The sequence below is a fragment of the Acomys minous genome (genome assembly GCF_964271855.1).
Source record: "Acomys minous genome assembly, chromosome: 10".
In the NCBI taxonomy this organism is placed as follows: Eukaryota; Metazoa; Chordata; class Mammalia; order Rodentia; family Muridae; genus Acomys; species Acomys minous.
Genome location: NC_140491.1, coordinates 42741014 through 42767502, shown reverse-complemented (window position 1 = coordinate 42767502; position 26489 = coordinate 42741014). Strand labels below are relative to the sequence as shown.

Here is a 26489-nt window from a genome sequence, read left to right as displayed (position 1 = left end):
GAACATGTGTCCCCAGAGTGTGATGAGATGTGAACTTGGGGTGCCCCTAGAGAATGTTCAAACACATTCAGAGGTCATTGTCTTCCTTGTGAGGAACAACAAAAGTGGACAGAAGTCAGTCTTTGAGGAGTCTCACTGTTAGAAGGAAGAGTTCCCAGTCCACAAACTGGGAACCATTTTCATATTTAAACTCAGAGCTTCCTCTGAGATTTATCCACTCATGGCTCAGAGCTAGTGTTATCATGGAAATATTTGTATTTTAGAAAATAAAATTGATACAACTTAGTCATACAGTGAGCATTAACTTAAAGAGATACAACTATTGTATTTGTTTCAGGAATAGCATTAATTGCATCAAGTTGTGCTAAATAAAGTTTATAACTATATTTATACTTGTCATATATGCCCAAAATCACAATTTGATAATTTCTACAGTATAACAAGATATGTTGTACTGCCCCCCAAAAAGTATGGTAAGAAAAGCTGTGCTTTTCTGTAGCTATGTAGTGTTGGCATAGATGATATGCTGATCTTTATTTGAAGAATGTAACTCATACTGTGAGTTCTACAACACTTGCTATTAATTTAATAAGACAGTACTTTAAAAGGAAATTTCACAGTAACAGAAATTTATGAATGAAAGTAAGATTTGCTAGAATTTTGATACTTAGTCATTTATAAAATTGACAGCATTTGTATATAATAAAATTCATGAAATAAATATTCATGTATTAAATTTTAATTTATTTGTGTGTATATGTGTGGAGGAGGTGTGAAGGTGCCTGTGCAAGCCATAGCAGAGCACTGGAGTTCCTGGAGTTAGAGTTACACACTCTTGTGAGCCACCTCACAATATGTTAATGTCAGTGTTGGGAACCAAGATCCAGTCCTCTACAAAGGCAGCACCTGTTTCTTCTTAACCACCCTGCCATCTGCACAGAGCCAAAGTTCCTGTTTTAAATGCTGAAACTATCAATCCATTCATTCAAAGAATAAAAATAAATAAAGCCATGACATATAAAAATAAATCTACCTTCAGGAGAAAAACAAAAACAAAAACAAAAAGCAAGACAAAACAAAAAACAAAAATGCAATGACAGTCTTGAAGCAGCCACAACAAGAGAGCTATTCTCCAAAGCCAGAGCAGATCTAAATGCAGCGGAAAGTAAGTGATGCAAGAATCACATCGTTGCTGCAACCCAAGTCATGCTGTTCCCACTGCTGCACCACTCTGCCACATAGAATTCTATTACACTTCAGAATGTCTCTATTCAAGACACTGTAGTCAATAGCATATAGTTCATTAAAGCAGACAAACATGAAAGAAAATATTAAGGTACTCATTAGTCAGGAGGGAATGAAACACTGTGATAATAGATAAAGGCAAGAATAAAAAGCAAAAATTATCATTACATGGTCAATATAAATGACTCTATAAAATAATAGTAATGACCTTGTGCGGTTTTCAACACATATCTATTAAATAAAAATATGCATGAATAATGAATCCGAAAGAAGATCAGTAGTTAAATGTGAAAGTATTTTTCCTCTTTCCTGAGAGAAGAGTAGAGTACTATGTTGGCTCAGGTCTTAGCAATTCTGACGGGAGTAAGATGGAATCTCAAAATAATATGGACATTATGCTATTTTCCATGCCCTGTACATAACATATAAAAAATGGAGAAATATAAATTAAGAAACCGCTTCAAAAAAAATCAACTACCTACACTTTAGCAACATAAAATTGCAAAACTAAGGCCAAAGTAAAGGCATCTTTAGAAAACCGGTGCCAAAGTCTTGCCAGTAGGCATGGAGAAAGGCCAGTAAAGAGAAGACAGTCATCTCTAAATGAGGATTGGAGTGTACAGAATGGAACTGGGGTGAGCAGACATGGTAAGAGGCACAGGCATTATGAAAGTAGGAAAGAAAATGAAACTCAATGAAGAGAAATAATCATTACCTAATCCAAAATTTAAAAAAAAGAGCAGATGAAATAGATAATGAAGCCAGGCTTACATCCAACAATGTTTATTATCATGTTAAGCATAGCTTAATTAAATTAACATTCAGAAGTTATGTTAAAAATAAGATCAAACTATATGCTAGCAAGAAAATGAAGTGAATATAAATGTATGCTAAGGATGTTAATATATGTGTCAGACAAAACACATCAAAAGCAGAAGGTGCTGTGATACCATCAAAGCAGATTTAATAAGAAATTTCACTAAAGGCTCATGTTCTACAGCGATAGAGGGGTTAACACAAACAACACATATGTACCTAGTAACAGAACTCAATATACAGTAGGCCAAAACTAGGAGATCTTAAGAATAAATGTACAGTTATAGTTGGAAACCGTTCTCAGTAATGTATAGAAAAGATACATACTAAAGGGAAAAGACTTACAATAAATTCCATGAGCTTATTAATGCTCAAACTATAAGGCAATGAAAACTACCAAATAGAAAAGGGCATTAGCAGACACAAGGGAAGCAGATGCCATACACAAGTAAACTGCAATAACAGAGCGATCTGAAATACAGGGAGGAAGTAAGAAGTTCAGCTTCCAAGGAAACCCAATAGGCATATATGAAAGAGAAGCAAATGTAATTCTGTAAATGAAATATTTTATTTCTCAAAAATTACCATTTTTTTCTTGCCTCCTGTGTGTCAGAGTAAGTTTATAACAGACTAATCCTCCTGCAGATTATAGCTGTAAAACCTGACAAAATGCTTGTCCGTTTACTTCACACCCTGGTGATTGAGCAGTGTCAGGCATGTTTCAAAAGTGATTTATTTTTTTTAAATACATTTTTATTAATTTATACATATTACATCTCAGTTGTTAGCCCATCCCATGTATCCTCCCATTCCTCCCTTCCTCCCACTTCCCCCCTACTCCCCTCCCCTCCCCTAAGTCTGTGTCTGAGGGGGACCTCCTCCCCCTGAATATGCTCATACGGTATCAAGTCTCTCCTTGGTGACCTCTTATCTTTCCTCTGAGTGCCACCAGGCATCTCCGTCCAAGGGACATGCTCAAATATGGGGCACCAGAGTTTGTGTGAAAGTTAGATCTCCTTCTCCACTCAACAGTGGAGAATGTCCATCGGCTAGTCCGGGTAGGGGTTCAAGGTTTTTACTGCCTATTTTTTCCTTGGCTGTTGCCACAGTTTGCAGAGGGCCCCAGGGCCCAGACTCGCCTGTAGTTTTCCAGGACCCACTGGGTCCTTCCATTTCCTCTTTCTCCCAGGTTTCTCACACCTAAAGTTTCAATAGGATGTCCTCCCCTCTTACCCACTATTCTGGTAGGTACAGTTTTTCATGGGGACGTACACCTTGGACTAGTGTCTCGATATAAGTGAGTATATACCATTTAGCTCTTTTTGCTTCTGTGTGAACTCACTCATTATGACAATTTCTAGTTCAATCCATTTGTCCACCAATTTTGGAAATTCCTTGTTTTTAATAGCTGAGTAGTATTCCATAGTGTAAATGTACCACAGTTTCTTTATCCATTCTTCTATAGAGGGACACGTAGGTTGTTTCCAAGTTCTGGCTATTATGAATAAGGCAGCTATGAACATGGTTGAGCATATGTCCCTGTTGTGTAGTAGTACATCCTCTGGGTATATTCCAAGGAGTGGAATAGCTGGGTCTTGAGGAAGCCCTATTCCCATTTTTCTGAGAAAGCACCAGATAGCTTTCCAAAGTGGTTGTACTAGTTTGCATTCCCACCAGCAATGCAGGAGTGTTCCTCTTTCTCCACACCCTCGCCAGCATGAGGTGTCAGTTGAGTTATTGATCTTAGCCATTCTGATGGGTGTAAGATGGAATCTCAGTGTCGTTTTGATTTGCATTTCTCTGATGACTAAGGAGGTCGAGCATTTCTTTAAGTGTTTCTCAGCCATTTGATATTCCTCTGTTGAGAATTCTCTGTTTAGCTCTGCGCCCCTCAAAAGTGATTTAAAACTTAGAGAAAAGGTAAGGCCAGCCCGAATTCCTCACTGGCTCTGAAGCTGGTATACTTTCAGAAGACCGAAGTAATCAATGTTTTTGCAAAAGAAGCTTTTACTTTGTGTTCTAAATATGTAATAATGGATTCGATAGAGTTGAATAACTATGGATTTGAGGAGATATGAAACACACATGAGAACGGGTGGAAGCAACAATTGCTTGCCCTGGGTTCGGTCCTCAGATCTGGTGGGGAGGGGAGGACAAAAATTTAAAAGTCATATAGGCTCATGGGCTTAAAAACAGAAAAAGTATGACTGACCAGGGGAAGTATTGACATTTTGAAAATAAATGTTTACGCTTATTTTAAACTTTTGTAAAGTTTTTTGTTTTAATTTTAATTATATTTTAAGTTATTTTGAACACGAAGGTTAGGGGAATGTAGTTAAAGAAGGGGAGAAATTAAAACCAACAGAAAATATCATATACTGTGAGGACAGTTTGAAAAAGCCCCATACACGCTAATTGGAGTCCAAAATTTATAATAGGAGAGGGAGGGAAAGTAGAAAAAAGTTTTGAAGAAACAACTTCTAAAGTTCCATTAATTTTAACAAAAGACATGTGTGTGTAGTTCAAAAGTCTCAGTGCAGTCCAGCCAACCTACATAACCCTTAACTGCATTCTTTGGCTGATGGCATCAGTCTTCATCTTCTAAGCTACCTGAAGATGGGATGAATCTGCTCATCATGAAGAATGATTGTGCTGTAGCCTTCTGCTTGTCTCCCAGTTTCATGACAATTGTGATTAAACTGTGCCATAGAATGTTCAGGATAATTGTTCTCATTCTCTGGTCACTGGATGAGCAATTTAACTCCATCTAGAAAGTAAATTACCCTTTTCCAAGTTTAGAGCATGGGTATATTTGGAGGCCCAAATGTATTGAATATATTAGAATGTGAAATAAAGAATTTTTTGAGTGAAGAAAAAAGAAAATAAATTCCCAATAGATGTGCCTTATAAAAAATTGGACACTAAAAGTTCTTTTCCTTCTAGTATATGTAAATTCAATCTTATGATAAAAAAAATGTAACATTTCTCTTAAAGTTCACAGGTAGTGTACTCTCCAGAATATTACAATGTGGTGGCAGGGGTAAAGTAAAAGCAAATGGATTACAAATTAATACTGTTTCAAAGCAACAAAGAGTGAACAGAGAATGAGAAACATAGATAGAGGGCTGAGAACTGATATAAAAGTTCAAACCTGGTCTCAATATGTCAATAGCTACAATAGAATACAGAAGTTGTCAAAAGATGACAGAACAAGACACATTATACACTATCTGCAACAGGCATACTATAAACACTAGATGCAAATACCTTAAAAGTTAATCCGTTAAGAGTGTTGACAACATAATTAAGTTTAGACAGTCGGTAGTAGATATTTTAGGATCAAACTAAATAGATTTCAAGACAAAAAAATTGTTCCAACATATAAAGTTTCTTCTTTTGGTCAGTTTGTCAAGAAAACCTGAGGTTCAAAAATGAATGTATCCAAGGCACACTCAGCTAGAATTAAAAGACCGCTAAAGGAAGCATGTACAATTTCTGTGTCATTTGGAATTTAACACCACTGTACAGTCAGTTGGCAACTACACAAAAAAGCCTGATCTTATATAAACAACAGAGCTAATTCTTCCAAGTCCCTGACATTTCTTTAACATTGAACCCAATCAAAGAAAGATGCATTTTCCATTGGCACAGGAGACAACTTCGTGAATAGAACACCAACAGCCCAGGCTCTAAAGTCAACAATTAATAAATGGGACCTCATGAGGCAGAGAAGCTTCTGTAAGGCAGAAGACACTGTCAACAGAACAAAGTGACAGCCTACAGACTGGGAAAAGATCTGCTCCAACCCTACATCTGACGAAGGTCTAATGTCCAAAATATATAAAGAACTCATGAAATTAAACATCACCAAACCAAACAACCCAATTAAGAAATGGGACTCAGAATTAAACAGAGAATTCTTAACAGAGGAATATCGAATGGCTGAGAAACACTTAAAGAAATGTTCAATGTCCTTAGTCATCAGAGAAATGGAAATCAAAACAACTCTGAGATTCCATCTTACACACATCAGAATGGCTAAGATAAAAAAACTCAAGTGACAGCACATGCTAGCGAGGATGTGGGGAGAGAGGAACACTCCTTCATTGCTGGTGGGAATGCAAACTTGCACAACCACTTTGGAAATCTATCTGATGCTTTCTCAGAAAACTGGGAATAGGGCTTCCGCAAGACCCAGCTATTCTACTCCTTGGAATATACCCAGAAAATGCTCCACCACACAACAAGGACATAAGCTCAAGCATGTTCTTAACAGCCTTATTCATAATAGCCAGAACATGGAAACAGCCGAAGTGTCCCTCAGGTGAAGAATAGATAAAGAAACTATGGTACATTTACACTATGGACTACTACTCAGCTATTAAAAACAAGGAAATCCAGAAATTTGTGGACAAATGGATGGAACTAGAAATGATCATACTGAGTGAGTTAACACAGAAACAGAAAGACTCACATGGTATATACTCACTTATAATTGAGCACTAGCCCAAAAGGGATGTCCCATGAAAGTCTTCAGTTACCAGGAGATTTGGATAGATGTGAGGACATTCTATTGGGACCTTAGATGAAATAAGTATGGGAGAATGGGAAAATAGAAGGACCCAGAGAGTCCTAGAAACCTACAAGAAGAACATTATAACAGGTGGATCAGGGCCCAGGGGTGTCTGCTCAAACTACTGCACCAACCAAGGACAATACAAGCAGTAAACATCGAACCCCTACTCAAATCTAGCCAATGGACAGGAGGTTCTCCACAGTTATGTGGAGAGTGGGGACTGACTTGGACATGAACTCTGGTGCCTCATATTTGACCACTTCTCCGTGGTGAGGAGGCCTGGTGGCACTCAGAGAAAGGATAAGCAGGCTACCAAGATAAGACTTGATAGCCTATGACCATAAAGTGGGGGAGGAGGTCCCCCTCGGTCATAGACCTAGGGAAGGGGAATAGGGTAAAAGTGGGAAGGAGGGAGGGAGGGAGGGAGGGAGGGAGGGAGGAATGAGTGGATACAAGTGAGGGGAAAACAATTTAGATATAATCTGAATAAATTAATTAAATAATAAAAAAGAAAAAGATGTGGTTTCAAATGCACAGGGTATGCACACTGCCATAATAGAGACTGTGTGTGAAATTAGCTAAGTCTTAGTGCATTTAAAATGATCACAGTAGGGAAGAAGATGAAGTTTAGGGGCTGATCACTTGCCTACCATTTGCAGGGCCATGAATTCCATCACCACATTGTGAAAAATCATTACCGAAGCAATTCTACATAATGTTCTCAATACACTGCAGTGTTCACTTATCATCAACAAACAGATACTTAGGAAAATGGAAAATATTTCAAAATTGAGCATATTTCTGATTATTTGTGGGTCAAAGAAGAGATTTAAGGGAAGTTAGAAAGTATTTAAAAGATGATAAGACACAATATATCCACTTGGGTATAATACAATTAAGATTTTGCTAAGAAGAAATTTTAGCTTTACGTGATTAGAATACAAAACAAGGAATTGATATGTTTCAATCTTAAGATATTAGAAAAATTACTAAATCAAATCAAATACATGAAAGACTGCTAAAGCATATGAAGTTAGAAATCGATCAGATGCAGAATTTATACACAGTATGATTATTTAATTTTTAATTAAGTTTATTAGGATTTTTGAAACACATATCATGTAGTCCTGAATAACCCCAAACTGGCTCTGTGGCTGAGGCTGGCCTTTTTTTCTAATTTCTCCGATCTCCATGGCCTAAGTGCTGAAATTACAGGCACGTGACCCTTGCCGAGGTGAAGAAACAATCTATAAAGTAAAGTGTGGTTGATCACCCAAGCATCCATCTAGAGATGAATGTGTAAAGAAAATTTGATACATGCACATACACTGGAATATTACTCAGGCATAAACTGTAGGCCTACTGTTTGCAACAACACGATGTTATGCTAAGACAAATAAACCAGACACATAAAGAGAAATATTTATTTTCTTATTTATGTGTGGAATATAAGAGAAGCCATTTAAAAAAAAGCACAGGGTGAGTATAGAAAAAATGGGAGGATGTTGGTAAGAGAATACAATATGAGGATAACATACAAAGACAAGTATGTTCTGAAGACAAGATGCATATCATGGTGACTATAGATGATAGATGTGTTGTTTGCTGTGATTTTAAAAAGAAGCCAGATGTGTTAAGGAATCTGAGTTTGTTAATCATTAAACTATGTATACATCATAATGTACATCTTGAAGAGTAAAGAAATAAAAAAAATAGCAATTCTCTTCGTGTTTGGTCTGTTTTAACTTTTTGTTCCTATTTTGTAGGATGAGAGTGAACCACTTGTCAAGGACGGCAAGAAGTATAATATAAAGGATGCATTTTACAAATCCTCAACACAGAAGTAAGCTTTTTTTTTTCCACAATGAAAGCTTATTTTAATTTTTAATGATGCATATGTCAATAATGATCTGGTTCATGTGAGTAATTCAAAAAACATCAAACAAAGGCACTAAGTCATTCATGTTGACGAAATAACCAAAATATCATGGCTTGAAGAAGACATGTGTTCACACCTGTAATCCATGCACGCAGAAAGACAAAGGAGCAGGGAGAGGATGGAGGGGGAGAGATAGAGGAGTGGACGGGAAGGGAAGAGAGGGGAAGGGAGGGGAGGGGAAGGGAGGGGAGGGGAAGGGAGGGGAGGGGAAACCATGACAATACAAGCAAAATTCAGAGAGTGGGGAAGTGAAGGGAGGAGAAAAAACAACCACATTGTCACAGGGAACAGTGTTGGAGAAAACTTACTGGAAGATAATTCATGGAATCAACGTGTCAACACATCATGGGGCAGGAACCAGAGGCCAAGCTCCCCACTCTTGTGCTCGGCAGTCTGAGTTCTTAGTAGATCTATTGAGCACGGCTTAAGGAAAATGTGGATTCGTAACACAGGTAGAGGAACGAATTTTAGAACTAGCCGGTTTATGAAGCAGACTTGGGGCTTAATAAAAATATCACTTCTATAGACTTTAAGCACAAGGTCTAAGAGAAAGATGCTTTCCGAAGAATCACACACGTGGCAGCATAGATGTGGTCTTCTCTAAGAGAGTAACCAAATGTAAGACATATCACTCCTCAAAGCAGACTAGATGCTCCTTATTCTACAGTAGTGGAGGTCTCTGGTGGTCTTTGATGTCATTTTCTTTCAAGGGTTCCTAAGGCATGTAAATGGGATGACAGGGTAGGTTCTCGGGAGCACATGTCCAGATTACAGTTGATAAAACCCATGGGCTGGAGAACCTGTTTTTAAAGATGATTAGCCCAGGAATAAAGGAGAGTAGTTAAGAGTGTAGAGAGTATGCTCAGTCATCAGGAGGAGGTTTCCTTTATGCCCCCTCTGCCTTTTACAGTTTTTCTCCTTCCTCTCCTCCAGGGTTCCATGAGCCCTAATGAGAAGACTTTGATGGGGAAATGCCATTCAGGGCTGAGCGCTCCAAGATATCTCACTTTCTGCACATTGTCCAGCAGTGCATCTCTGTGTTTGTTCCCATCTGCTGCAGAAGGAAGCTTCTCTGAGGATGGTTGAGCAAGCTACTGGTCTATGAGTATAGCAGGATGTGATTACAAGGCATTTTATTGTTATATTCTTTCAGGAGAGCAGTCACATTGGTTTTCCCCTCAGTCCCTGTCCTATCTAGTCTCAGGTTCTTGGTCAGTGTCAGGGATGGGTTCCATCTCATAGAGCAGGCCTTAAACCAAGTATCAGGTACTAGTTTGTTATTCTCACAAGCTTGGTGCCACTATTGTACCATCACAGAGTGTAGGCAGGTCACCATTGTAAATCAAAAGGTTTGTATCTGTCTTGGATTTTACCTTTGTCCTTTGGTAGCATGCAGTGCACTTTCCTGTATGAAAGACATTAGCATGTAGAGGTTTGGGCCCTGTTTAGACATCAGTTTGACATTTCCATGTTCAATGAGTTATATAGATGGTGTCTTTAGCAATAGAGCCTTACCACAAGTTTGTAAAGAGCAAATAGCCTTGACCACAGCCTGGGTTGTTTGGAAGTTTGCATGGGTCCCTTTAGCCAACAATTCAACTAGATCTCTCCAATCTCTTGTATTCTGTTGGTGAGGCTTGCCTCTGACTTTTCTATTCAAGTTTCTTATTAGCTGTAGTAGACCTTCTTTTATGAAATTAATCATTTCCTTTTAGCTTTTCCAATTTGGTTTTTAAAATGTGTTCATGTTTGTTGTTGTTGTTGTTGTTGTTGTTGTTGTTGTTGTTGTTGTCTTTCAAGACAGGGTTTCTCTGTGTAGCCTTGACTGTCCTGGACTCGCTTTGTAGACCAGGCAGGCCTCGAACTCACAAAGATCTGCCCACCTCTGCCTCCCGAGTGCTGGGATTAAACACATGTGCCTGGCTTAAAGTATGTTCTTAAGATTGTTCTCTGTACTGTTTCTATGCTCTCCTTTATATTTCTAATTTTGTTAACTTACTCTCACTGTTTTTTAGTTAATTTGTCTAAGGGTTTATTAATCTTATTGATTTTCTCAAAGAACCAACTATGGTTCATTGATTCTTCATGGTTTTTTGTTGTTTGTTCATTTCAGTTTTGTTGATTTCAGCTCTGATTTTGATTATTTCTTGTCATCTATTCCTTTTGGGTGTTATTTCTTCTTTTTGCTCTAGATCTTTCAGGTGTGCTATTAACTTCCTAATATGAGATTTTTCGAATTTTACTAATATGAGATCTCTCCGATTTTAATGTAGGCACTTAATGTCATAAACTTGTCTCTTAGAGCTAGTTGCCTTCATTGTGTTCCAAAAGGTTGGGTATGTTATATTTTCATTTTAACTTTCATTAAATTCTAAACAGTTTTAAATTTCTTTCTTAATACTTTTTAGACACGTTTTTCATGTAGTCAGTTCCCACAAGTTTGTAAGCATTCTCTTGTTTCTGTTAACTGATATCTAGATTAGTCTGTAGAGATCAGATAGCATACAGAGCATGATTTCAATTATCTTAGATCTATTGAGACTTGCTTTGTGTCCAGCATGTGGTAAATTTTGGAGAAAGTTTCATGAACTTCTAAAAAGAAAATATACTGTGAGGTTATATGTTTTGATGTTAAGGTGTTTTTCTTGGGTGCACCAAAAGCATTGATTCTATTTTTAATCCAGTCTGTTAACCTGTGTCTTTCTGTTGGGCAATTAGGATCACTAATATTGAGAGATATCAATGAATAGTGTTTGTGTATTTCCATTATTATGTTGTATGTTTTCTCCTCCTCTTGTTTTGTTGGTCTAGGGTTATTTATTTATTCCTGTATTTTCTTGGGTGTGATTAACCGTTTCAGCTTGAAATTTTTCTTATAGTACTTCCTATAGTGCTGGATTTGTAGATAGATGCTGTTTATATTTGATTTTATTGTGGGATTTCTTTCTCCATCTATGGTTGACTGAAAGTTTCACTGGATATAATAATCTAGGCTGGCATCTGTCCCTTAGAATCTAGCACATCTGTCTAGGCCCCTCTAGTTTTTAGTGTTTCCATTAAGAAGCCTAGTGTTATCCAAATACATCTGCCTTTATATGTTATTTGGTCTTTTTCCCTTGATGCCTTTAGTATTTTCTTTGTTCTATACATCTAGTATTTTTATTATTGTGTATGCTTCTGGTACCTTGAAAGCATCTCCTTCTTTAGGTTAGTGGAATTTTCTTCAATAATTTTGTTTAAAATATTTTCTATGCTTTTGACCTGGGTTTCTTTGTTCACTTTTCCTATTACTCATAACATTTGTCTTTTCATGGTGTCTCAGATTTCCTGGATGTTTTGTGCCTTGAAGATTTTCTTTGAGTGAGGTATCATTTCTTCTATCTTGTCCTCACCATCTGAAGCTCTCTACCTTCCACCTCTTTTAATCTCTTGGTAAGGCCTGCCTCTGAGTTTCCTTTTAGAGTTTCTAAATATTTTGTTTCCAGTCTTACCTCAGTTTGTGTTTTCTTCGGTGAGTCCATTTGAACTGTTTTATTCATTTCATTCCACTGTTTTTTTTTATAGATTTCACTAATGGGTTTGTTTACATATTCTTTAAAGACCTTAAACATAATCATAATAGATATTTTGAAGTTTTGGTCTTCTGTTTCAGCTGTATTGCATCTCTCAGCACCCACTGTGGTCGTCTTGTTTGCCTCTATTGAAAACAAATGATCTCAGTTGTTATTGTGCTTTGACACTGGCATCTAGGCATCTGGGTTTGGGATGATTATAATCCTAGGTTTGATATATGGCCTTGTCCTTTTTCGGTGGGTATTCCATTCATTGGATTTGCATTGCTCTCTCTGGATCTCAGGAGAGTGTGGTGGCTGTGGGTTTTATAGTAAGGAGTGCTCCTGAGAGCCTGCCATGTGCAGCCACTGGGGATCCCAGATAGACTATATTTCTAGAAATTGAGAGCTGATAGGATGGAATGGGTATGGCCTAAACACGGGAGGCAGGTGAGAGGGCCTACGGGAAGAAGGAAAGTTGAGTCTGCCACAAGGATCCTCTTAGTGCCCTGGGAATGGGGACTGAGAGGTAGGAGAAGCCACAGCAGCCACATTTTGTAGCAATACGCTGCACAGCTGAGGATAACCTACAAGGTTGGAATGGAGGACAGGATGGGGAATGAAGCTTGCCCACCTGACCTCCTGGCTTCCAAAATCAATTTTCAAAGATATTACTTATTTGTTAAATCGGGCAGTCTTTCTACCCTGCGGCAAATATGTGCTTTGTGTATACTTTATTAAATATGTCCTTGTTTACTAATTCCCCAGAGCTTATGAACATGTTCCTTGGGACAAGATGCTCCCACCAAAACCTGATCCAGAAGAGACAACAGTGGAAAGAGCTGCAGACCAAATCTCACAGTGTTTTACACTGAAAAGATATGAGAGACTGCCAGCCATAACCCAGGTCGGTGAGCATCCCTGACCGCGGAACCCACTTCTCGCTGTGACTGCAAACTAACTCAAACTGAAAGTGATATAATCATAGGTCATTAGTAACTGTAAACATTTTCTCATTGCCAGTACTGAAAATGTTGACTATTCAATGACCTTTCCCTCAAATCCATTGGTTGTGGCTATTCATTTAGAAAATTAAATAAGAATGTTAAGTAGTGAAGGAGACATGAAGATGTCATTCTTTCCGATAATCCATGCTGAGCATAGTGCTGGAGACAGAATCTAGAACTTAGCTGTTCACTCTTTAAGCAGAAGAGGGTGACCCATACGTTGGAGACTGCTCTTTGTTGCAAGTTCTGTGACATAACAAAGCACACAGAACTCTCAGAGAGATGGCCATAGATTCTGTCTCTAAATGTTAAAAAGAATTTGTCATGTGAACTATTGGTCCCAGATCCCTATCGGAGCTGGAGCACTTTCTCTAGAGTACGGATCTGTCTGACTTACTACACTGATTATGCCCATCTTTTTCCAAACATAGAATGCAAGCCATTTGACAAGACATGTAGCCAATACTCTGTCACTTGTCTGTTATGTGTTACTTTCCCTTTCTAGTGACCTCTCAAGGCCCAGTTCCACCATGTTCCCTGCTGGGCCCTGTAATGTCCCATCACTTTAACAACTTTGTGCCAAGATGAACCCCAAGCATTCGTGAAGTCCTGACTTTGGTCCTCCCAATGCTGGCTCAGATGCCCTGCTTCATGCTAGCAAAACATCTCCTGTTTCCTTGTCCCCTTGTCCTTGGTGCCACAGCTCACAGCGCATGTCTGGTCAGCTATTGGATGACATCTCATAACGAAGCTTCAGAAGATATAAAGTCCACAGTAAAAAGAGGGAAACCAATTACACCCTACGAAGTCCCTGAGCCCCCATTAGGAAGCCCATATTCCCCTGTGAAGTGTCTTCCACTTTCATAGAGAAAGAAATAATGAGAGGGAAAAACGTAGCTGTAATATAAGCACTCAAACATCAGCTTGTTAAATAGAAGTAAAAAAAATCAGCTAAAGGGTAAAAATTGTATAGGCTTCATTTATCTTTTAAGGATTTTTCATTTTCTTCAAAGGAATTTTATGTCTCATATTAACTGGTCATTTTATTAAATTTCCTCTGTGTTAACTGATTTGAATCTCTAAAGACCTGCTCAGGTAAGATGCTTTTCCTAACTCAGGCTCTGTGCAAAGCTGTAAAGAGAAGGTTGCAGAGAGTCTCAAAGGGAAACTGAAGCTAAATCTTTCACATGGGGACCCCAGTGTCACCTAGAGAAGGTGGACAAGGGGCATATTCCATCATGAAGAATAGGATAGGAGTAGAAGTTTGAGCAAAGAGTCAAGATCCAGACACTCAGAAGGCAAAGCCTCACCCCACCCAGAATGGCTAAGATGCCTGGGAAGGGCTTTCCCAGGATTTAGGCTCAGCTCTGATGTGAGGAGTCTGGTAAGGAACCAAAGCTTGAGTCTATAAAATTGCAATGAGATCATTAAAGGTTTTGCTTATTACATTAATGGTTCTAGATGATCGGAGGACTCTGGGACAGATTTCAGACGAGATTTTTCTCAGCGCCAACCAAACCAATCACTTTGTAAGTTTGATTTCCTTTGTAATTTTGTGTGTCATCCTTGCTATCTTTATCCTCACCACTAAACCCCTGATACCTCCACTGAGGGTAGAAGGGCCTGCCTTCAGATGAGGAGTGTCCCAGAGACCATTATCCAGCAGTCCTGGGGCTGAGAAGAGAACCCAAATCCCACTTTAGTTGCTCTGCAACACCTGGCCTCCCTCTACCCTCAAAATGGACACTATTAAATGTACGTTTTAAAGTTAGGACAAATTTGCATGAGTATGTACAATGAACAACCTACATGATGGAAGGAGAGAACTCACTCCCAAAAGTTGCTTCTGGCCTTTACAAATATGCCAAAGCCTTCGTAGCATCCCAACACACACACACACACACACACACACACACACACACACACACACACACACACACACACGATAAATGAATAAATGTAATAACAACAGAAATTTCCTTTATAAACAGTACACATGGAAATGTCTCTATCTCACCTATCACTTCTTTATTAGAATGCTTCTTGCAGAACTTAATTTCAAATGCAGCTTGATTCATCAATATTCTCCTCAAGACTTTACTAATTTACTAATAAGAGTTTTAATATAAACTCTTCTCTTCTCTGTGACAGTGAAGATATCTTCTTCCTTTCCTTTTTTCCTATAAAATATTTCATTCTTTGATTTCACTGCATCTCTTCAAGCCACTTGATGCCCACATTCTTTCAGGGGTGTAAGTCGAGATTCAGTACGTCACCATAACTAATATGTTCTAGCTCATTGGCCTGAGTAGTTTATCCAGTACTCGAGTGGATGGTGTGTGTTCTGGTGTATAGTGAGTCACAGCAGGCATCCGAAACAACCAGGAGCCACAAGAGAAGTACATGAAACTGTACTTCTCAACAAACACTGTGGCCAGTTTTGCAAAATGGTGTAAGTCAGACAGGCACCACCAGAGGAGAGTGCACAACCCCAGGAAGTGATCACTGTACCTGTTGCCCTTGATATTGAGAAGAATACCAAGTCCTGTGAAAGGAAATGGAGGAAATAGTCTCCCCCAAAGGGTGAGTCCCCTAGTTGGTGATCCAATACCAAGTGGTCATCCCTGAAATCATATACATATAAGTAGCACCAAACAAACTCAGCAGGTTGTACTTATATGTTTAGGAGAGGGGGAAAGGGAAGGAAGGAGAGAGAGAGATTCATACCAAATAAAAAGAGGCATTAATTTCCAGAGAGAGCAGGGCTGGAGAGGTGGCTTGGTGGTTAAGAGCACTGTCTGTTCTTCCAGAGGTTCTGAGTTCAATTCCCAGCAATCACATGATGGCTCACAGCCATCTACAATGTGATCTGATGTCCTCTTCTGGCATGCAGGTGTATATGCAGATAGGCACTCGTATACATTAAATAAATAAAAAAATCTTTGTGTGTGTATGTGTGTGTGTGTGTGTGTGAGAGAGAGAGAGAGAGAGAGAGAGAGAGAGAGAGAGAGGGAGAGAGGGAGGGAGAGAGAGAAAGAGCGCACCTGGGAGGACTTGGAGGAAGGAAATGGATTGGAGGAATGATGTAATTACGTTTCAATTCAAATTTTTAACAAAAATTTTAAAATGCATTGTATTAAGCCATATCTAAATATAATATGCAAGACTTTAGAATTATTATTAAACTGTCTTTTCAAATGTGTAATAAAACCCTAAGATAGATTTTAGTATATAAATTGAAGGATAACTCGTGTTAAGATTGGAACATTAAAAAAAAATAACCTTCTCATCTACATGGCAAGCTAGAATTGTTGATAATTCCACTTAAGCACTTATATAAATAAAATATATGATTGAGTTTTTATTTTGTTCTTTTTTTATGAGACATCTAACTTCCAGCTCTTAATTCTCCTGATTCAGCCTCCAAGTGCTGGAATTGACGGGCCTGTGTCAATCAAGGAGCCCAGCTTCATATTAATCACTCATGTATAATCACTCATGTTAATGAAATGCATGGATGTTGATGAAAACCTTTTACTTGCATCTTTTTATCGAGGTTTTTATGGATTTACTGTATTTTTTAGGATCTTAGGCGACAAACAATTGAAAGCTTTGTTTCTTACTAATGCCACTCCTCTGGACTCAACATTCACCTTGGTGCTGTGGAAACTTGTCCCCAGGAGCTTACACATCAACCTTTATATACATGCTCATTAAGAGCTTCCCTCACAGTTTCTAAGACCTAAAACAACCAAGACGCCTCTCAGGCTGGGACAGACAGATATGTATTCTAAAGTATTAAAAAGCAATAGAATGCTCTAAAACCACTCCATTATTTCTGAAACAAAACTGTAGAGGCCAATTTCTGTATCTCTGAGGACCTGTCTATTTGAGAATTATTATAGTAATTTGATGATTATATAAAATATCAATAACTCAACTGCACATTTTTTTTTCTTTTTCTAAGTGTGAGTCCAAGTTGTAGGAGTAAATACATTCCTCTCTATACGTAAGTGACATTTCTCATTACTTTAATGTATATTGTACATAAGTCTAACTGTAGCTCCTTCTGTGTGCTCAGTCCACTCTTAGATTCACATACGAGTTCTAACACGCTCCCGTGGGTGCTGGAATGGTCAATGTCTGTGTAGTACTGGAAGTTTAATCAAGACATTATTAGAGATTTTGACTAAATTATAAAATGAGAGGTGACACCGTTTTCTCTTTCCTTAGGTAGGATGTTTTACTAAATAAAATATTTTTGTTGCTCCTCCTCGTGTTGTCAATCAGGAAAGACATGTAATTGGTAAAACTGTTCCCATCAGAGCTGCAGACCCTGAGCAGCTGCCACTGTCTCTCCTGATCAAGTTTTTGATCCCAGAGTAGAGGCCTCACACTCTGAAAACAGAGGCCCCCTACCTTTCTTGGCTTCAACTCCAATTGTCACCTGTCACATTTTTACCTCTTGGGCTTTTGATCTATCTGACAGGTAAAAACATCCCCTATTTGCTTTGCTCAACTAATCTAAGTTTCCTACCACTTTCCTTTGTCCTTGCCTCAGTGGCCACGTGCAGAGCACAAACGCCGATGACGTGGACAACCCGTTTGGAGACATCTCCTCTGTGGCCAAGCCTCGGCACTCTAAACTGCTCTACACAAACACGAGCCGGTGAGTGCCATTCTTGCTCATTTCCCTATCAGTAAGGATGAAACTCGCGGATGGCAGTACAAATGAAAGGGAAAGAAATGGCTCTGCCTCGTATTAGCCAAACTTATGGACAACGATGTGAGCTTCTAGAAAACCAATGGTCACCTAAGAGATGACAGTTTGGGGGGGCTCACCTGCAGTTCCTTGAGCAAGCTACTCAAGAGTGTGACGTCGGTGTCTCCATCCAATAGCTGTGTCACAAAATGCCATCAGGGATCAACAACATTCATAAAGGGACTTGGCTGACCAGAAAGAAGGTCATCAGTCATTGGATCTTATAACCATCAATGCTGAAAAACACCACTTTATAGAAGTGGGCATAAAATGGCAGAAATGACAAGTGATTCTGTCTTAACCACAAGCAAAAACTCACTGAGCGGGTGTTTTTTTTTTTTAATAAAAGTCAAAACAACAACTCAGTCATTTTCAAAATCAAACACTCTCTGGCTGGAGAGATGACTCAGCGCTTAAGGGAGCTTCCTGTTCTTGTTTAGCTTCCAGAGCTGAGGCGGGTCACTCACAACCACTTGCTGCTCTATCTCCAAAGGACTCGAGTCCTTCTGGACTCTTCCAACCCTCACAGGCATGTGGTGCACAGTCACACAAACTCATGTATGAATAAAGACAAATCTTTCTTTAAAACTCAAACTACCTAACTGTACATCCTAAAGCTATACTATAATCTGACATTTACATGCTAAGAATGATGGTATGAAGCTACTAAAAGTCTCTGTCATAACTGAATCACAGTATTTCTGTGGTAACAGAAAATTGTGTCTATACTACAGTAAGCCTTGCAGTTTCTAGCGCACACAGTCTGGAATCTGAGCCTGTGTGTTTTCAGTGCCGCCATTGCATGGCATGGTGACATGAGCAGTGCAAAGAGCTTGTGTTGTGTGCTTAGACCAAGGCAGTGCTGAAGTCAAATGATGACACATGGGTCACACTTCCTGAACCACCTCAGGCTTATTACAAACTGATTGTATGAGTCCGTTTTGGGTGATGGTGCATTCAGAAACATTTTATTATTACCAAATTTTTAAGATGGCCATATTCAGCTGTATGACATGGGTCATGATGCACATTTTAAAAAACAGGGCCCTAGAATATATATCCTCAGTCAGACCTTCTTGGACCTATGATTGGACAAAGCCATCGTAAGTTATTTGCACCTTGCAACATTGCACCTTGCAGCACACAATGCATGTGGTATGGGCACTCCTCTTGTCTGCAAACTTGGACCTGTCTCAAGGTTCCATAATGTACCATGGCAGCCGAACAGAAAACTGAATCACATAGATCCAGCGAGGGAGAGGATTCACCTTCAAAGTCAGGGCATGCTTTCTACTGAATACATACCACTTTTGCACCATTATGGCGAAGTCAGAAAATAAGTTAAACTACTATACATCCCTCTATATTAGATGTTATAAAATATTTTTTATTGTCTTAGTTGCTTTCCTGTTGCTGCAAAGGGACTTCCTGACCAAAGCAATACATAGAAGTAGAGGTTTATTGGGGCTTAGGTTTCAGATACCTAGGGACCTACCATGTCTGGGCAGGAGCTGCTGGAGCAGCAAACTGAGAGCTCACCACAAAGGAAACAGGAAGAGTCCTGTGGATGGCATGAGGCTCTGAAACCTTAGATACTGGCTTCAGTGATGTGCATCTTCAGAAAGGGCATACCTCATAACTGCCCAAAGAGTGCCACTGACTGAAGACCAAGTATTAAAGTGCCCTAGGCTATAGAGGATGGACGTGTTGTTCAGCCTCCACAGTTGCTGATGTCTGCTATAAAGTATGCAGCATATACACACAGGCTCATGGCAGCAGGAGTTAAAACTTGAGGATGCTCAAATCCACTTATAAAACAGTTTACTATTTGCTAAAACCTACTGTGTGCACCCTTCCTAGCCTCCTTGTGGCATGCCTAGAGTACACTGTTGCCTGCATCTAAGTAGCTGTCATACAGTGTTGTTTAGACACAATGACAAGAAAAGCCATTCTGAAGGGCACCTTTTAAACATTATTTTGTCTATGCAGTAAATTGAAATAGAGGTTCTATTCTCTTTCTTTTTTGAAATTTTTTTCTATTCCCTTTCTTCCATGACACCGAGTTGCCAAATATCAAAGACACTGTCACATTGGTTTCTATGATTGACATCTCTTATCAAGAACTTCAAAAAGTCACAGAATGAATTGTCACAACATTTTAAATGTTAATTAATTTTATCTTTAAAAACATGTTATGCCCACAAGCCAATGTAGATAAATTTGTTATTAGCTCACATTTTTTAAATACATTTTTATTAATTTATACATATTACATCTCAGTTGTTAGCCCATCCCATATATCCTCCCATTCCTCCCTTCCTCCCACTTCCCCCCTACTCCCCTCCCCTCCCCTAAGTCTGTGTCTGAGGGGGACCTCCTCCCCCTGAATATGCTCATACGGTATCAAGTCTTTCCTTGGTGACCTATTATCTTTCCTCTGAGTGCCAACAGGCATCTCCGTCCAAGGGACATGTTCAAATATGGGGCACCAGAGTTTGTGTGAAAGTTTAGCTCACATTTTATATACTATCATTTCTTAAGTGTTTGTTTTATTTCCTGTTGTTTATTTGTTTCTATTATTTATTTTGCCTAATTCTTTTTACTCTCTGTAAAATATCTTTCAAAACTACCTTTGGCTTTAGTACATTTATCTAAATGCTCTCATCAAAGAAGTTAAACCTGTTTGTCCAGGGCTGTAAGCTATGCTAAGAACTATACTAAAGTAAACATAAAAAATAAAATAAAAAGATTTGCCTTCAACAAGCTAAAAAAAATTTTAGTGGGCAGATAATTTCACACACACAAAAAGGAAAACCTGATTTTGCTTTGTGACCCATGACTGTAGAGAAGCCACTTTCACACGTGGCAATCCAAAGGCAGTTGAAGGCTGCCTGTCTCATCCTGGCAAAGCTGAAGAAGTCAGTGTAAACTTCCATAAATTCTGCAACAAAATCATTGCTCTCTAAATGATAATTGTAAAAAAAACTGAAAGCAAGGACTTGAGGAGAAAGCCAATCTTAAAATGTTCATCAGGGGTTAGATTTTAAAACTGTTTTCTTTTATTCAAGTATATATTTAAATTTTGAAATGTTTTGTGAAACGATCTTACTAGAAAAACTTTAAGATCAATCTTAAAAGACACTGAAATGAAACAGGAACCATTTAATTTTTTAAAGTAAAAACAGGACACCTACCTCCTTGAAGAATTTGCGAGAGTACAGTTTAGCCTATCTTACTGAAACTTGTGGTTCAAGGACCCCAAGCAGAATCTTGTAACTGACATCTAGCTGTGCTTCTCCGATGTGGGCGCCAGAGGGCGTCCCAGGTTGCAAAGTTTCTTCTCTTGATTGATCTGTTTTTTAACAGAACGTTTTAACACAACCAATCTTTTACATTTTTATCACGAAGTGTTCATGGGAGGTGTGACACATAATCGTATGTAACACACACAACTGCATAGGAAATGCCTGTGTGTTTGTCCACACTAACCTCGAGAGAGATTTCTAGTGAACTCTTCTGAGCTCCTTGTGCCTTGTGACCCAAGAACTTTGTGGTCTCCTTTCCCGCCCCAACCAAGAAGGTTTGTGCTGTTCTCTCATTTGTCCACATGGCAGTTTTGCTACCTACAGATGTGCCTCAAATTAAATGCTATGTATTTTGCACAATATTACACTGGGCTAACAATAAAATTATAGTGTTTATAAAATATGATTTCATCTCCATAAAGTCTGAAGTCCAGAAATATAAAATTCGATTTTGTGCCACAAAGGAGGAAACAAACAAGCAAACAACAAACAAACAAAAAACTACTGTCCCATTCAAATGCAAGCATGATGTTCCTTGAAGTTCCACAACTTAAAAGAACTTCTTACCTAGAAGTGCCCTATAACATCATCTTTAGGGTCCAGAAGATTGTTGTTTAACAATGCCTTTATCTTTGTCATGATGCTGTCCTTCAGTGAGGCAAAAAGCCACTGAGTAGACTTCCAGTGCCCTGATCTAAGCCCTTCCCGCCCCCGCCCCAGAGCAAGGGGGGCATTATCTTTCCAACTTTGGTCATGTGGGTGTTTTTTTTCCTTTGCTTCATTCTTTTCTTCTTCTTCTTCTTCTTCTTCTTCTTCTTCTTCTTCTTCTTCTTCTTCTTCTTCTTCTTCTTCTTCTTCTTCTTTTCTCTTTCATTTCTTTTTCTTTTTCTTCTACTTATCAGGTCATCTGACATAACCAGTGTGGTCTACATTGGCGAGGACACTTAAACAGTCTAAAATACAGTTTATTATTTTTGTTGTAGAATTGAGTCTGTTCATTATAGGAATTGAATGCAGAAAACAGTGGTAAACACAAAAACAAACTCTTCCGTGAGAACATAACTGCTATTAGCCTCTGTCTCACCTGTCACATGTTCCCCTCACCTTTGCTGTTGTGATATGCCACAGGGAGTACCCACCATTGTGATATGCCACAGGGAGCACCCACCATTGTGATATGCCACAGGGAGCACCCACCACTCTGACATGCCGCAGAGAGAACCTACCGCCTCTACATTGCAGCATGACCAAGAAATACACTTTCCTAGGCACCATTTCTGTTCTTGCAGATACACTGCCATTGACTGATTTAAGTTAATTTATCAATTGTTTCTTTTCTCTTTTCTTTTTGATATTATACAAAATTCTCTCAAATGTTTTAGATACATTTTCCATGGTTTAAAATTATTTTCTCAGTGAAGGTTCCTTGAATAGATCCCAGGGTCGGAAATTTATCATCACTCTCAAACCTGTTGCTCAGTCATTTTCTGGAATTGATGCGTCTATCCCATGTTTGTGTTCACCTCTAGTATTAGCATAGCTCATCAATCATCACTTTTTAACTTCCTCATATCCTGACATGACAGTAGTCTAAGTACTTTAAAAGTATACAAAGTAAGCTATCTCTTTGGTTTTCAATACCAATATATGTATATATATATGTATATGTGTATATATGTATATATGTGTGTGTGTGTGTGGTATGTCTATATTCACATTCTGATTTTGCGTACATGTAAGACTTAAGCGTTGAGCATTTTCTCCACAGTTCATTTATTAGTTGTATAATATTCCTCTATGAGACTACACCAAGTTTGTACAGGCCAAGTTCTCATTAAAACATTTTTCCTGTGATAAACAATGAAGGAAAATAACTTCTGCATCTACTTTTGCAGAATTATGCCTGCATGCATGTATATCACATCCATACAGACAGAATTATGACATGGTTTCTCATTATAAATAACAGTTTCCTAATTTGGCATGCATGCCCAGATATCAAAAGGCATTCAGAGTTAAGGAACTTACAGCTCAAGAGTACGTCAGGGACCAGAGAATCCAACTGTCCGTCAGGTTGAAGCACAGTTCAGAATAGCTTAACAGTCATTTCACCTCAACACCTTTCCTGGACATGAGTGACATTCAGGAACTTCTTTCAATTATATAACTGTCCCTGTTTCTAATCTGAACCCAACAGGAAAGTTAAGGTAAGGTTCATTTTTATTTTCAGTCTGACTTTGCCTCTTTACACAGGGTTGTCTTAGACATTTGACAAAGCTGAACCCAAGGCCAGTTCCTTCAGTGACTTCCCCCCATGACCCCACATTTCCACAACCGCCACAGTCAGGAGTGGGCAGGACAGGCAAGGGGAGTTGAGTTAAATGTGCCTGTAGGCCAATGTACACTCAGTGTCCAGGAGCAACCTGTCTCCTCACTCCATCCTAAGAGAAGAAGAAAGCTGCCCAAAGTGTCTTTTCTTTCTCAGTGGAGTCGGAATGGTGAAGCAAGCCCATGGTACCTGCCCTAGACGCACCTTGACCTTGTTTTCACAGGTCAAGGTGGCCTATGAGGGAGATGCTGGTCCACGTCATAGACCACTACCCCATCACAACAGAGGACATCGTCTATCTCAGAAGGACACAGTCGATGCTGACTCTGATTTTTCACCGCAGGGAATTCTGTGAGGCCATATCAGCCAATGAATGGGAATTGTCCAACCACATAGATTCCCCGCCACCACCTGGGGAACATCTGGGGTCACTAAAGGCGATCTCCTGCAGCTCAGTAGAATACTTACAGCCTTACAGAGCTCACCCAACAGCCCAGTCTAAAACTGGCTGCGAATAGCTGTTCCCAACATCAGCCTGATGTTTCTGCCTTGCAGTCAGACACTTTGGCCTTCCCAGAGTACTTTCATAACTACTCTTTATTTAAAAAAAAAAACTAGTGTGAACAAACCAGAAACACAGAAACCTGTTCTGTTCCCATTCCACAGACAAGGCAATTGAGGTCAAAGAGATTGACGTGAAGAGCCCCAAATGTCTCATTTCCCTAGCAGTGAGGTTGCATCTAAAGCATGGACACCCTGACCACGAGGCAAATACTTGCCCTTAATACACAGCCAACAGTGCTGTAGAGCTGACTCTTGGGGTTCATCCTTGCCTAGAAGAAAAGCCATGAGCCATATTATGCCTTTTTCTCCTTGTAGATGGAAGACATGAAGAGTGAAGAAGACAGAGGAGCATTGGGGGGGGGGGGGGGAGCATATCAAGGGGTGGTGATCATCGCAACAAAATTACCAACTCCCAAAGTTTGGAACACAAATCTTAAGGCATTCAGAAAAGCAGTTTAGTGACCAGAAGTCCCCACAAAACAGTGAATGGAAACATCAGACGCACCACAGTTCCAAATACCTCCTCTCCCTTTCTTTTCTCCTGCCTATATGTGAGCTTTTCCTTCTTTTTGTTCTCTGGGTCCATCCTTCTCTCTCTCATCCACTTTCCCCTGGCTGTCCCAAGCTGCCTGCCCTCTGCCCCTCATCTGAGTTCCTCTTGTTGATTCTGCATATGATTAGCATGATGCCATGATTGGTCTTCAGCTATACCATGTGACCCCCAGGCCTCTCCAAGGAAGGTGCAGTGACGCTGGATAGAGTAAAGTAAGGATAAGGATGGCTCAGAAAGTCTTCATTTGACCTAGCTGTGTAGGATTGCAGAGATGGCTCAGTGGCTAAAACCATGTGCAGCTCTTCCAGGGGACCTGAGTTCAGTTTCCCAGCACTCATGTTAGGCAGCTCACAACTGTCTGTATTTCCAATTTCAGGGGATCCAATGCTACCTTCTGGCTTCTGCAGCCACTACACTCACATTCATAAGTTTTTTGTTTTGTTGTTTGTTTGTTTGTTTGTTTGTTTGTTTGTTTTTTGAGGAAAGGTTTCTCTATGTAGTCCTGGATGCTCTGGACTCACTTTGTAGACCAGGCTGGCCTCGAACTCACAGAGATCCTCCTCCCTCTGCCTCCCAGAGTGCTGGGATTACAAGTGTGCACACCCGGCACCCATCTATCTTTTAATTTTTATATGAAATTCAATCTCTTGGTAAAATGAAAATGTGAAGTGAAGTGAACTAGACACTTGGAAGCCCTTAGGAGACTAATACAAGAAGATTGGCAGGGGTTCAAAGCCAGCCTGGGCTACATAGTAAGTTTCGGCCAGAAAGAAAAAAAGTTTCCAATTGGTCTCAAGTCATCCCCTGGTCAGAGAAGCCCTTGAGTTCATTGTTTCATTAGCTGTCGTCTTTCTTTGCCAACACGGTCTTTGCCCACTTAGGTTCCTTAAGATTCCACCTGTTTATTTCATCAAATGAATAGGCTGCATGTATAGCTCAACAACAAAAAACTTGTTTAATATGCATAAAGTCCTAGGTTTAGTCCTTAGTGCCACAGGGGACTAACGATGTGTGTATATGTTATCTTCTGGGCTCCGCTGAGAACTTTCCAGGACCCTTTGCATGCGGTCCACTGCATGAGCTCTGAGGCCCAGGCTGCTCAGGCTGGGGGCTAGTCCTACCACTTGAAGGTTGCTTGGCTTGCTCTGAGCATGTTACTTAGACTTTGCCTCTATTCTTTCATGCAATGCATGTACACGATACAATATAAGGTATAGGATTATAGATAAAATTGCCTAAGTTATATGACTCATTTAAAAGAGAATTTGTTATACACAATGTGCATTAGGTTGATAATATATTGGAAAGTTGTATGTGTGGTCAAATCTTTAACAATGTAGGCAGGGCATTTTTTAATTATTTTATTTTTGTACATATACTTTTATATTATTACGTATATATGCAATAGATTACCTTTGGCAAGAGGAACTGTGACACAATCAGGAATTATATAAATGTTACATTCTTAGTGTTTTGGCTATTTGTATTTGGCAGCCTTGAAGAAGACATCTTTCCTATCTTGATGCATCTAAATTTCTGAATGTAAATCAATCTCCATCGCATATTGTCATTATCAACTTAGAACACCTGTCTAGACTTAAAAACATCTTAACCCCTAAACAATTAAGCTTCACTGTAAAACTAAGCTACCTGGTCTTCGACTCCCTCAGAGACTTGAAAAGGAGTAAACTTGATTACCTGAGTATGCCAGGAGTGCAGGTTAGCAGCTTTCCAAATTAAAAGATAACAGAGACAGTTTTCTACCTGAATAGTCACCCAAAACTCTATAACATTGGAGCATCATCTTCAGCCCTCTGTCCCAGTATATCTGACAGACATATG

The 26489-nt window shown here is 39.3% G+C and overlaps 1 protein-coding gene across 2 annotated transcripts in view; it reads left to right on the top strand.

Annotated features, from left to right (window-relative positions):
- SPMIP7 (sperm microtubule inner protein 7) overlaps positions 1 to 26489 on the top strand; it is a 49184-nt gene that overhangs the window by 10824 nt on the left and 11871 nt on the right. Inside the window, exons 3-7 of one of the 2 annotated variants that reach the window (XM_084797305.1) lie at positions 8404 to 8480; positions 12896 to 13034; positions 14596 to 14663; positions 17102 to 17143; positions 17696 to 17803. In XM_084797305.1, coding sequence (XP_084653431.1) covers positions 8404 to 8480; positions 12896 to 13034; positions 14596 to 14663; positions 17102 to 17143; positions 17696 to 17803 — 434 coding nt within the window. The remainder of the gene's footprint in view (positions 1 to 8403; positions 8481 to 12895; positions 13035 to 14595; positions 14664 to 17101; positions 17144 to 17695; positions 17804 to 26489) is intronic. The other variant, XM_084797306.1, reaches the window with a different exon arrangement.